Source organism: Perognathus longimembris, chromosome 6, assembly GCF_023159225.1.
Source record: "Perognathus longimembris pacificus isolate PPM17 chromosome 6, ASM2315922v1, whole genome shotgun sequence".
NCBI classification, from domain to species: Eukaryota; Metazoa; Chordata; class Mammalia; order Rodentia; family Heteromyidae; genus Perognathus; species Perognathus longimembris.
In genome coordinates, this window is record NC_063166.1 from 47,482,031 (window position 1) to 47,495,747 (window position 13,717).

The following is a 13,717-nucleotide window of genomic DNA, read 5'->3' on the forward strand; positions in this document are numbered from 1 at the left end:
CTTTCATGGTGAGCCATCTCATTAGAATAAGTGAATGTGAATGCAGTCTACCTTCCCTGTACGTTTCCAAATTTAGATTCTAAACAAGGGCTATCAACTGTCAGCAGTCACTGCCTTAGTGCAAAAAGCATGCTTATTTTTAATGCCCTGAAATTTTTTTATTTTAATGATAAGGAGCACATTCTGCAATTTATATGACATTAAAGGTCTATAACCTTGCCCATTCTGAAAGGAAAGCTGTCAAGCCACAGAGTTATTAGCACGAAGACAGTGATCCCAACAGTAGTACACACATTGAAAGAGGAAAATACAAACCAGACTAGTACTTCTCAGCAGACCAGAATTTATAGTTGGGGAGGCCTATGAAAAAAGTGAATTATTAAACCTGAAGAAAGTGATACTCTGAAGACTACTCTGAAGCCCAACTCCTCAAAATATACTAACCCTGTTACTCTTAGATGTTGTCAAAGGATCACTGTATAGGGAAGAAGACTGGAAAGAAAAAAGATAAAACAAAATAAATAAGAAAAACAAAAACAAAAAAATTGGTCTCTTCATCATGCAAACAAAAAAACCTGTTTATAGTTTTATATTCCATAATTCATCAGCAATTTCTGAGGGCTTCCTGTAGTGCTTAAGTCTTTAGGTAGTTTAAACACGAAGTGTAAAAGAAAAATCATTAGAAACTTTCTCTATTATAAGGGAAAAGAAAGAAAAACACTTGGAACAATCTTGTAGCAATGTGTCTATATTCTGTGTCTTTGAAGAGTACTGATAGAATGTGAGGTAGGAACCTAAGAAAATGGTTTTTAAAGAACCATGGTGGCTAGGTACTGGTGGCTCACACCTATAATCCTGGCTACTAATTTTGAGGCTTGTGGTTAAAAGCCAGTCCAAGCAGCAAAGTCCATAAGACTCATCTCCGATTAACCACCAAAAAAGCTGAAAGCAGAGTGGTAAGGCACTATCCCTGAAAAAGATAAAAAAAAATTTAAAAAGCATACATTAATCTTTATTTCAAGTACTAGAGATTGAACCCAGGACCTACCATGAGCTAGGTAACTACCATCACATTGTTATACCCTAAGCCCTAACTTATTTTACATAATTAACTATAATTATGCTTCAAATATATGTCAAATGCCTTGAACAAACAAGTTTCTAAAATAAATGGTACTGGTCATGAAGTGCATTGATTTCCTGCAACTTATTTTGAAATACATTAAAAAAAAAAAAGATGGGCTGGGGATATAGCCTAGTGGCAAGAGTGCCTGCCTCAGATACACGAGGCCCTAGGTTCGATTCCCCAGCACCACATATACAGAAAACGGCCAGAAGCGGCGCTGTGGCTCAAGTGGCAGAGTGCTAGCCTTGAGCGGGAAGAAGCCAGGGACAGTGCTCAGGCCCTGAGTCCAAGGCCCAGGACTGGCCAAAAAAAAAAAAAAAAAAAAAAAAAAAGATGGAAGCCAGGTATGTACGTTGGCACATGCCTGTAATCTCACCACTTGGGAGACTGAAGGACTACAAATAATGAGGCCAGCTTGGGCAACACAGCAAAACATCTCCAAAAAAGTAATTTGTTGTTTAATTAAAAGATAGACTGATGGCTAAAGGGACAGGCAATTATGTGATAAAGAAAATGCAATTAATTGTGTAATCTACATGGTAAATACGTGACATTAATTATGTGAATCTTTGAGGGTTTTTTTTCTGGGGGGGAGAGGGTCCCAGATCAGGATTAACACTGGGTATCTGATGCTTACTTTTGCTCAATGGCTGGTGTTCTACAACCTCAGCCATACCTCAAACCCCAGGTTTTTTTATGCTTAAATTTTTTCATTAAGATTTTTTTTAAGTACTCATTTACAAACATGGTGATTCAATAGTTGCCACTGTTTAGAAGCATATTGATTTACCTAAAACCAACATATACCCAGTTATTCGCAGATTAGTTACAAGCAGTCAAAATGTAAAATGAGGGATTAGAAATGTGTTAAAAAGTGGGTAAGACACATGAAGTCAAAAAACTTCTGACAAACCCGAGTGAAGTAGGCAGAAGTAGGTTTGCTATGTTTAAGACTGCTATAGTTTCTCTGGTCATAGTAGAGGCCACTCTGCAAAAAGCAAAATTAAATAGTTTTCTCAGATTAAATGGTTTGGACCTAGCAGCATACAAAGAGAAATTTGAATACACTAAATCCAATATTAAAATGACCAATACAAAACAATGTCTTTAAGGCAATGGATCACACTAAACAAAAAGTCAAAAGTAACCACTCTTTCAAGTTAAGAAAGACTTGCATCAAAATTTAACTGATTCAATTCAAGTCATTGCTAATTGTTACTACTTTAAAAATAAGAGAAATCTTCAGATAAAATGAAATGGAAACAGGAGGTTTATTCTCATGTTCTAATTAAGAATCTAAGAAAACTACTTTTATAATCCGTTTGGCAAAGCTACAAAAATGATCAGGATTGTTACCAATCTTCTCCTAGTACTACTGTCAAAAGAAATTGATCAAATTAGATTATGAGAAGAGGAAAAATGGAAGGTATTAAATATGGTTTGATCTAAACTAAGGCAGATTCATTTTTAATACACTGTACAATAGCAACCATTTCATATAAATGTGGTTACCTGAATGAAAGAAATCACCTATAAAACTCCTTCCCAGCTTCTCTGCCATCTTTTTTTCTAAACAAATGTAAGTTTCCACTACTAACACTGCAATCAAGGATACTCCTAACTACTACCCTCCTACTATTTGGGGCCTTGACTTCCTACAGAATTGCCCATTTACACCCTCAACTAGGCACCATGACTCATCTTTAGTCACAATTCCTAATACCGCATCTGCCAAGACCTCTGGATAATCAAACCTCAGTTATATCCCTCCTTCCCTCATCCTTTTTACTGACAGTCACCCCTTCCATCATCCCCTACACATATCTCCCACAGAAATCCTGAATTAATAGGGACCTTGGGACTATATTGCCAGTACTGTGGCAGTAGAGCAGAAAAAAGGTATTGCTAGTGCCCAGAGTGAGTATTCCATAGCATTTTCCCCCACAGAAGTAAATAGCAAAATGACAGGAATAGAAAGCATATTTGTTCAACAGTTTAATTACACTATAAAGAGTTTTCTGTTAAGTGCCCAGTTGTGGAGGTGATTCACACCAGGAATCCCAGCTACAACGCAGAAGGCAGAGAAAGAAAGAGAGCTGAGTGGCAAAGGCAAAATAAAAACAAATGGACTAGGGGTGTAGTTCAAATGGCAAAGTGCTAGCCTAGCAAGCTCAAGGTTGTATTCTATCCCATGCAATTCTGCCTTTATATACTTTATTGTTTCTATCAGAAAATATATTTCCTGTTCCTAAAACACTAAAGTTCCTTAAAAAAACTTCACTGAGGAGCTGGGAATATGGCTTAGTGGCAAGAGTGCTTGCATACATGAAGCCCTGAGTTCGATTCCTCAGCACCACATATACACAAAACGGCCAGAAGTGGCGCTGTGGCTCAAGTGGCAGAGTGCTAGCCTTGAGCAAAAAGGACTGACCAAAACAAAACAAATAAAAACTTCACTGAGCCTATTCCAAAGGATAGCTCGTAAATAAAAATATAACACTGATGAGCTTCTCATGAGACCTTACTAATCTAACTCTAGCTTTTAGAGTTAGCATATGTTAATTTGCTATTGAATCTGCAAATAAAAACAAAATTATTTTAGTAAGGTTCTTATTCAATCATTTTTCAGCATACTGAGTTTCAATGGTGCCTTAGGAGTACACTGAAATAGTCATAACTAATTACCTAAAAATAATAGCTATAATACAAGACACAACAAAACTAACCAATGGGTCTTTAGGTGAACCAGAATGCCTCTTCTTCCCATAAGAATGACTGTAAGAAGAATGATTCTAGAAGTAAATAGTTTAAGTTAATGATCACACAGTGCAATTTTTAAATAATAAATTTCATCTTAAAATTATACATACAGGATTGTTTGAGATAGTCTACATGCAATCCATTTCCCACTTTTTAGTAAATAATTCATTTTACTTGCATAGCTAATTTATGTGATCTCTCTACACGTCTTCATTCTCCCTTACCACCCCTCCCCATGACAGCTTAGTGTCTGATCAGCTTTAAAAAAAAAAAAAAAAAAAAAAAAAAACAGGGCTGGGGATATAGCCTAGTGGCAAGAGTGCCTGCCTCGGTATACCCGAGGCCCTAGGTTCGATTCCCCAGCACCACATATACAGAAAACGGCCAGAAGCGGCGCTGTGGCTCAAGTGGCAGAGTGCTAGCCTTGAGCGGGGAAGAAGCCAGGGACAGTGCTTAGGCCCTGAGTCCAAGGCCCAGGACTGGCCAAAAAAAAAAAAAAAACAACAAAACTCATCAGGACTTCGAACTAGAGGATGTTGTGTGAACCTTTGCTCTATACCTTAAAATCCCTTATATTTTTTATGAAGTTTCAGATAAGTGAGTCTATTTCTCCTATAGTCTTCTTATCTATAGCTCAAAGGCAAAACTGAGAAATCAAAAAATATGAACATAGCACTTCACTGTCTAACACAAGACTCATCAAGTTAGCGGTCCTACAGTATGTTCTGGTCAGAAAGAAATCAGAGGACATGGCTATGGACTGTCAACTATAGCAGTAGAATTACTGAACAATCATCTTCCAGAAGGGTCTTTTGAAGACTGTTTAAATACCTAAATTCTAGGAGTAGAAAGTCATGTGTATAAAAAAGACAGAAAACAGTAATATTGCTAAACAGATTAACTGGTATGCAAGAAATCCAAAGTGGGTATCTATTGTTTACTTGAAGAGAATAAGTAGCTATATAAGTAGCCTATCAACAGTCCAAGGCAATTACAGACTCTCTGTTCTAGAAAATCATCACACATGCACAGCTAGATACTGAAACTCAACTCATATTCTGTTCCTTAAAATTGATAAGTTTTCCTCTTTTTTCTGTATTTTTTAAGTACTGAGGTTTGAACTCAGGAGTATGCACTTGTTAGGCAGGTACTCTACCACTTAGTCAAACCTCCAGCCCCCCCCCCTTTTTTTTTTTTTTTTTTTTTGCTTTTTCAGATAAGGTCTCATGTTTTTCCTCAGGGCTGACCTCAGATCTAAGCCTTCCTATCTCTTGATTGCACACATGTGTGTACTACCATACCTAACCCAATATGTGTTTCATGTCATACATTACTGTGAACATTTTAGAAACAGTGATAACCCTATTGATATGATAGTCACTGAAAAACAAAAAACAAAAAAACCCACCACAGGCTATTGCTTAACTTTCTTCACTAGTATGACAAGCCAAATCAAGCCAAACTGTTCAGACATCAATGATGTCTCAAGTGTTACAGTACATATTTTGTTTTTATTATTTTGCCTACTAGCTTGTAATATATAACATGAAACATGTGCTGCTGTAGCTCCATGCATATCAAAGAAATTTTAAGAAACATGGCTCTCAAGAAAGAAAAGAACTAGTTGTTGGTGACTCATGACTATAATCCTAGCTACCAAGGAAGCTGAGATCTGATGACTGAAGTTTGAAGCCAGCCCAGGCAGGAAAGCCTATAAGACACCTCTCTAATTAACCAGCAAAAGCCTACAAGTGGAGTTGTAGCTCAAGTGATAGAGTACCAGCCTTGAGCAAAAAAGCTCAGGGACAACACCCAGGCTCTGAATTCAACTTCAATACTGGCAAAAAGAAAAAAGAAGAGAGCAAGAGAGATGAGGGAAAAAGAAAGGGAAAACATGGGAAGGGAAGAAGAAACCTGTCTTCTTCTACAATGAGCATGTGTCATGTGTCAATTAGGTGGATCAGCACTGCAGAAAAAGATATTACTACCAAACTTACTTTTGAACAGGTAGGTGAATAATTTTTAATCTAACCCTGAAGTTCTAGCTCTTTTTTTTTTTTTGGGGGGGGGGGTCAGTCATGGGACTTGAACTGTCCCTGAGCTCTTAAGCTCAAGGTAGTGCTCTACCACTTGAGCCACGGTGACACTTTTGGTTTTCTGGTGGTTAATTGGAGATAAAGAGTCTGGATTATAATGGCGATCTTCAGATCTCAGCCTCCTGAGTAGCTAGAATTATAGGCGTGAGCCACCAGTACCCAGCCTGAAGTTCTAGCTCTTACGTTAAGTCTTCTATCCATTTTAAAGTTTTTCTGGGGGATTTTTGTTTTTCATTACTAGTGCTAGGGATCAAACCTAGAGCTTCACACATGCTAGGCAAGCATTCTACCACTAGGCCCCATCTTCAGTGTGATTCTGAAATTCTAAAGGAAAATTATTATCCAAATTAAAAAATATGCCAAAAATGCAAAACAACAGTTGCTTTGTTAGCACATCCAAAAACCATAACAAAACCATGAAAGTTAGTCATAACCAGATTAGCAACAATAGGTACATATAAAGGCAAAGTCCATGCTTAAAACAAAGTCATGCACTACATACAAATGATGAAACTCTTGATCTATCCTTGAGATTATCATACTGGAGTTCAGAAAAATGCAAAAGTTGATTGTATATCCAAAGTCAGGATATAAATAAAGGAAAAGAACATTTGCAATTATTAAAAATACAGCACTCTTTTAAAAGCAAAAACTATTAAACACAAAAGCTATTAAATTTGAAATTAAAAAATGTTTCTCCCTACTCCTCCCTATTATTATTTATTACTAAACTGTATGTAAATTTAAAACTATATGTTAGGGCTGGGGGCATGGCTCAAGTAGTAAAGCATTAAGTTCCAGCCCCAGTAATGAATGAATGAATGAATTAAATTAGATGAATAAATAAAAATTGTACATACAGAGCTAGACATGGTGGTCTATACCTATTAGATACTGTTACTCTGGAAGCTAAGAGAAGAATTTCAAGTTTGAGACCAGCCTGGGCATCATAGCAAGAATCCTCTCTTTAAAAATCATGGTATGTCTTCAATCTTCCCCCTCTTTTCTTCTTTCTTCCTTTCTTTCTGTCAATTCTGGGGCCTGAACTCAAACTCAGGGCCTGGGCACTGTCCCTGGCTTCTTTTTGCTCAAGGATAGCACTCAACCACCTGAGCCACCACACCACTTCTGGATTTTTCTGTTTATGTGGTGCTGAGGAATTGAACCCAGGGCGAGGCAAGCAGTCTATCTTCTACTTCTAAGCCACATTCTCAGCCCAACCCCTCCTTTTTTTTTTCAGTACTAAAATGAACTGGAAGTATTGCCTAAGTGGTAAAGCACTTGCCTACCAAGTGTGGGACTCTGAGCTTAAATGCCAGTATCAACAAATAAAAAAACTTAAAAACTAAAAAGATTACATTAAGATCTTAGTACATTGTAGCACAAATCACCTTAAACATTCTAAAATCAAAGATGTCACTATATGTTATTCTGCATCCTCATTTTCCATGGTTCAAAAAAAGACAAAAGCAAGGAAAATACAGGCAACGAGGCAAAAGCAAATAACACAATAAAACTTAAAAAGAAGTAACAGGAGAATCAAAATGAGGACACCTCCTTGGAAGAGGAAAAGGAACTGAAGTTCAAAGGCTAGTCCAGCAAGGGGGGACCAAAACTCATTCTCTCTCAATGGCTGGGCTTGGTGGAACAAGCTACTAAGGAAGCACAAAAGCTGGGCACAGTGATACACAGCTGTCATCCTCAGTAACAGGGAGAAGCATAAATAGGATGGTCACAGTGTATATAGTCTTGGGCTTGAGCAAAAAAGCTCAGGGACAGCACCCAGGCCCTGAATTCAAGCCCCAATACTGGCAAAGAAAAAAAGGAAAGAAAATTAACTCTAAGAAACTTGCCTAAAGGTTTTCATAGGAAAACAGAAAAAAGATAGCTGATAGCAAGGCTCAACTGGTTGAGCACCTAACAAACACAAAGCTTTAAGTTAAAAACCCAGGATAGGAAAAAAAAGAAGAAAGTAAAGTACAACAAGCAGGCTATAGAAACAAAGTCTAGAAAGTCAGTTTTTAGTAGATTCTGCCTGTTAAACCATTATCAAGGACACTGAAAATCAACAATAAGTACATGAAACTCTAACACCACACATTTTTCTTCATTACACACCATCACATCTCTCCTTGTGGGTCTACTGGCTCTGCTCCAATCTGTCCCAGTAATATCCTTTGATGACTTCTTCAGAAATTAAAATAGTGCAGTACATAACAAAACAAAAATTATGTTTTTAAAATTTCATGTTAAGATTATATTAATACCATTATAAAAAGACCATATATACATAATGAATATATATTATCTCTCCATATATATATATATATATATATATAATCAGTTAAAAAATCACTATCAAAAAGAAATAACAGCCAATGGCTCACACCTGTAATCCTAGCTACTCAGGAGGCTGATATCTGAGGACCATAGTTCAAAGCCAGCCTTACCACAGATAATAACTCACTTGAGGTAAGAATAGTACTTTATTCTTAAAGGAACATTTGTAGCCCAAACAGCTTCTGGCAAGTTACTTTCAAGAAAGTAATATCTGAATGTTAACTAGACAAAAGGAAAGTTCAACATACTAAGAATATGGCATAAAACCATAAATGCATCTGACTAATTAATATCCAGATACTACTTTTGCTCATACCAAATAAATGTTCTAAACGTTTAAGAACTTTTTTCTGTGTCAGTCATGGGGGCTTGAACTTAGGGTCTGGGAACAGTTCCTGAGCTTTTCTTTTTGCTCAAGGCTAATGCTCTACCACTTTGAATCACAGCTTCACTTCTGGTTTCCTGGTGGTTAACTGGAGGTGTCTCACAGACCTTCCTGCCAGGTCTAGCTTGAAATTCTCATCCTCTGATCTCAGCCTTCTGAGTAGCTAGGATTACAGGCATAAGCCACTGACACCGCCTTGTTAAGACCTTTTCATACATAGCTCATAAGTAAAAGTTTAAAAACAGGAAGTGGAGGTATGGCTCAAGTGGTAGAGTGCCAGTCTTGCGCAAAAAAAAAAAGCCAAGTAAGAGCACAAGGCCCTGGGTTCATGCCTCAGTGCTGGTACATAAACAAAAAAGTAAATTAAAGTAACTAGCAGACAAATAACAGAACTTTAAAATTACATGGCTAAGCCTAAGAAACTGAGATCAATACTTTAGTCCATCATTTTTACTGAGAATAAAAATTGTCTAACAAATTCAACTTAATGGAAATGACAATGTTATTTCAAAAAGCAACTAATCAGGAGCTAAAGAATAGATTTAGCCTATTCAAGGTCCTGAATCTAATCCCTGGCACACACACACAAATAGTCTGGTAAGAACTTAAAATTTAATGATCATATTTCTTTGAAATAATGTTAATAATAACCTTTCAGCTTTATTTCTAGAAAAGCCTAAACATCTAAAGCATGCTTAATGCGTAAATTCACAGATAGTAAAATACTAGACTATCCTATAAGGTGTAAAACTTATTAATCCTCAAATTGTCATACTCATCTTTTTCTTTTTTGCAGTGCAAGAATGGAACCTGGGGCCAGGCACATACAAGACAAGTGCTCTATACTGGCTATACCCTAAGCCTTCACACTCTAACAAGAGGGGAGAAAGGGGATGAGGGGGAGAGGGAAAAGAAGAGAAGAAGAGGAGGAGGAGAGAGACAGAGAGAAAGAAACAGAGACAGAAACAGGCTACTCAGGAGGCTAAGAGGCAAAGATGCATTTAAAAGGCAGGCCTGACATAAAAAGTTCACAAAATTCCATTTCACTCAATGGCTGAGCTTGCTTGAATGTACTTGCCATCCCAGTATCAGGAGAAATCCAATAGTTAGGCTCAGTGGCATATACTTGTCATCCTCAGCAGCAAGAGGAAGTACAAATTGGAGGACACTTCCTAGCCTGCCCTGAATATAAAACAAGACCCTGCCTCAAAAATAACCAGCCTAAAAAGGGTTGGAGGCATGGCTCAATGGATAGAGCACCTTCCCAGTTAGTGAAAGGCTCTGAGTTCAATCTCCTATACCAAAAAAATCAAAGGTAAAAATTATATCTCAAATTTGTTTAATGATATAATGTTCACTAAAAGAAAAAGAACCTCATTATTACAGTAGGTAAATAATTCTTTATCAGGGTGGACACAGTGGCTGGTAGCTCATACCTATAATCCTACCTACTCAGGAGGCTGAGATCTAAGGATTGTGGCCCAGACAGGAAAGCCCATGAGATTCTTCAATTAACCACCAAAAACAGCAGGGCATAGATCTGTGGCTCAAGTGGTAGAATGATAGGTTTGAGGGGGGGGGAAAAAAAAAAAAAAAAAAAAAAGCTCAGGGACAGCACCCAGACCTGAGTCGAAGCCCCAAGACTGTGTGTGTATGTGTGCACGCACACACACCCCCACCCCACACACCCTTACCAGTTTAATGGCAAATTCTTCTTTTGTGTTTATTTACAAATTTAACTCCCTTCCTTCCACTCATCCTTCTTTCCTTTCTTTCTGTGCCAATGCTAGGGCTTTAACTCAGGGACTCACACTCTGTTCCTTTGCCTTTTTTGCTCTACCACTGAGCCACAACTCTACTCCCAACTTTTGGTTGGTTAATTAGAAGTAAGAGTCCTATGTACTGTTCTGCCTGGACTAGTTTGAACTGGGGTCCTTAGCTCTCAACCTCCTGAGTGGCTAAGATTATAAGCATAGGGTATAAGTACCCAACTTAAACATCCTTAAAGTAGGTCAAACTTAGTTGATTTTAGAAGAAAATGAGGGGAAATTAGTATAGATCCTAACATGAAACATCATTTTACCGATGAAAACTCTGCATGTAACTATACAGAATGCATTATCCTTGTGCAAATGAAGAGTATTGCTTTGCCAGGCACTGGTCGTCTGTAATCCTAGCTACCCAGGAGGCTGAGATCTGAGAATCACAGCTCAAAAGCCAGCCAGGGCAAGAAAGTCCATGAGACTCTTATCTACATTTAACTGCCTACAAGAACAGAAGTGGAGTTGTGGCTCAAAGTGGTAGAGTGCTAAGCTTGAGTGAAAAGCTCAGGGACAGTGTCCAGGCCTCAAGTTCAAGTCCCATGGTTGGAAAAAAAAAAAAAAAGTATTGCTTTAAAGTTTAATGAAGGATTTTTTTTTTTTTTTTTTTTTTTTTTTTTTTAAGAAATGAGAAATCGGGCTGGGGATATGGCCTAGTGGCAAGAGTGCCTGCCTCGGATACACGAGGCCCTAGGTTCAGATTCCCCAGCACCACATATACAGAAAACGGCCAGAAGCGGCGCTGTGGCTCAAGTGGCAGAGTGCTAGCCTTGAGCGGGAAGAAACCAGGGACAGTGCTCAGGCCCTGAGTCCAAGGCCCAGGACTGGCAAAAAGAAAAAAGAAATGAGAAATCATCAAGTGCTGATATAATCCTAGCTACTCAGGAGGCTGAGATTTAAGGGTCCTAGTTTGAAGCCAGTCTAAGCAGTGAAGTCTGTGAGATTCTTATCTCCAATTAGCAACTCAAAAGGTACAATTGGTGCAGTAGTTTAAGTGGTACCGTGCTAGTCTTGAGCAAAAAAGCTCAGGGAGAATTGTCTAAACCTGAGTTTAAGCTCCAGGACTGGGAGGGAAGGAGAGAGGGAGAAGGAGAGGGAGGGGAGGGGGAGGGGGAGGGGAAGAGGAAGGGGGAGGGGAAGAGGAAGGGGGAGGGGGAGGGGGAGGGGGGAGAGGGAGAGGGAAGGAGAGAGAGAGAGAATCACAATATGTAAGCCTTTAAAGAGCAAACTCATCTTTATTTATAACAAGCTATGCTAAAAACCTAGAATATTCAATAAAATGTTACTCAAAACACCAAAGCATAATTCCTATGCATATAAGAAGCTGAGAATTTTTCAAATCAATAATTCAATCTTTCCATGTAATAAAACTGTAATTCATCCAGAAAGCCCCAAAATTACTTGCTATTAATCTTTTAACAATATTAAAATAGTGGAAATCTAAATTAGAACCAAGCAAGTATTATTTTGTAAAATCAATCTTATTATTTTATGATTGTTCTAAAATCAAAGGCCCTCTATAAAAAGGAGAATAGACATAATAAATGAAAATATTCAAGATTTTAATAATTAAAGAGAAATAATCACTTCCCAAATAAATATCTTTGGGACTATTTTCTACATTTTCAGAAAATAAACACTGTCAGATTGCTCAGGTAAATGTTGATTCTGAATAAAGCTCACACATATAAGCTTTGTTAATTGAAGTTTGTAAACAAATACCAACCCTGTGACTGCCAAGACTTCGAATGGACAATGTATCCTGAACTCCCTGATAAAAATAAAAATAAAACAAGAGTAAAAGTTTGTGAGTGATTTCACTAAGTCAATGAGGAAAAATAGTAGGAGCAAGTTTACAGGTTATTACAAACCAGATAAGGACGATGATGACTGGACCGGTGAGAATACCTGGCCCTTTCCGATTCTTCCTGAGAAAGGAGAAAATTCATGCAAAGTTAATCACTGAACAGACAGTTGCTCCTCTAAACAAGGAAACAAGAATATTCAGTAGCATGACAATATATATTTTTTTAGAACAAGTAAGTATAGACAGCTTCAAAAGCTGAGTTTGTTATACTTGCATGCTTTGGTCAGAAAGAAAGTAGAAATACAATGGGGGGTGGGGGTGGGGGGAAAGGTAGGAGAAAAATGAGGGAGGAGGTAACAAGTATAAGAAATGTTCTCACTATCTTATGGGTGTAACTGTAACCCCTCTATACATCACTTTGACAATATTTTTTAAAGTAGAAATAATCTTCACAATGCTTGTATTTCATCAGATATATGTATGGCTGAGCAAATATTGTAATATTTGATATATATATATATTTCCAAGAAAGCACAATATAACAAGATAAAAATAAGCAAGTATGCTTAACAAGTTGTGAGCTTAGCATTACCCCACTATCACTTTATCTCATCTTAGTATCCTGGATACTGTATATATGTGTATTAGAACTAGGGAAGGGAAATGGAATATCAAAATCTAGAGACAAAGGACAAAAAGACAAAGGATTCCAAAAGCAATACTTACAAAACCATTTGGTGTAAACCAACTGTACAAGTCATGGGGGTGGGAGGGGAAAGGGGAGGGGGGAGGCAGGGGAAAAATGAGGGAAGAGGTAACAAGTTGAACAAGAAATGTACTCACAGGGCTGGGGATATGGCCTAGTGGCAAGAGTGCTTGCCTCGTATACATGAGGCCCTGGGTTCAATTCCCCAGCACCACATATACAGAAAACGGCCAGAAGTGGCGATGTGGCTCAAGTGGCAGAGTGCTAGCCTTGAGCAAAAAAAAAAGAAGCCAGGGACAGTGCTCAGGCCGAGTCGAAGCCCCAGGACTGGCAAAAAAAAAAAAGAAATGTGCTCACAGCCTTACATATGAAACTGTAACCCCTCTGTATTTCACTTTGACAATAAAGGGGGGAAAAAAGCAGATGCTTGCATGGATTGATAGAGTGCCTGCCTGCCTAGCAAACACAAGGTCAAGGTCAAACCCCATTACAACCAAAATGAAAAGCAGATGCTCGTTTTTTTTAAACATTTTCAGCTTTTTATTGATTATGTACAGTTCCAGGTGTACACTAGATACAACATTAGCAAAAAGGCTTCTACTTGCTGAGCTGTTTTCAACTAAAATGACATCGTCTTTTTGCCTGCCTCTTCCCTCATGTGATATTTCTCTCCCAAC

General features: G+C 37.9%; 1 protein-coding gene across 11 annotated transcripts in view; it reads right to left on the bottom strand.

The window, feature by feature from the left end:
* Positions 1-13,717, bottom strand: part of Lrrfip2 (LRR binding FLII interacting protein 2) — a 115,471-nt gene that overhangs the window by 52,342 nt on the left and 49,412 nt on the right. For 5 of the 11 annotated variants that reach the window (XM_048348664.1, XM_048348661.1, XM_048348663.1 and 2 more), the window contains exons 6-13: positions 12,399-12,455; positions 12,254-12,298; positions 8,101-8,169; positions 6,485-6,523; positions 3,853-3,918; positions 2,040-2,114; positions 445-492; positions 316-360 (exon numbers count right to left, since the gene is read on the bottom strand). The exons of 4 other annotated variants lie outside the window; for them this stretch is intronic. In XM_048348664.1, coding sequence (XP_048204621.1) covers positions 316-360; positions 445-492; positions 2,040-2,114; positions 3,853-3,918; positions 6,485-6,523; positions 8,101-8,169; positions 12,254-12,298; positions 12,399-12,455 — 444 coding nt within the window. The remainder of the gene's footprint in view (positions 1-315; positions 361-444; positions 493-2,039; positions 2,115-3,852; positions 3,919-6,484; positions 6,524-8,100; positions 8,170-12,253; positions 12,299-12,398; positions 12,456-13,717) is intronic. 2 more of the 11 variants (XM_048348662.1, XM_048348670.1) reach the window with 2 other exon arrangements.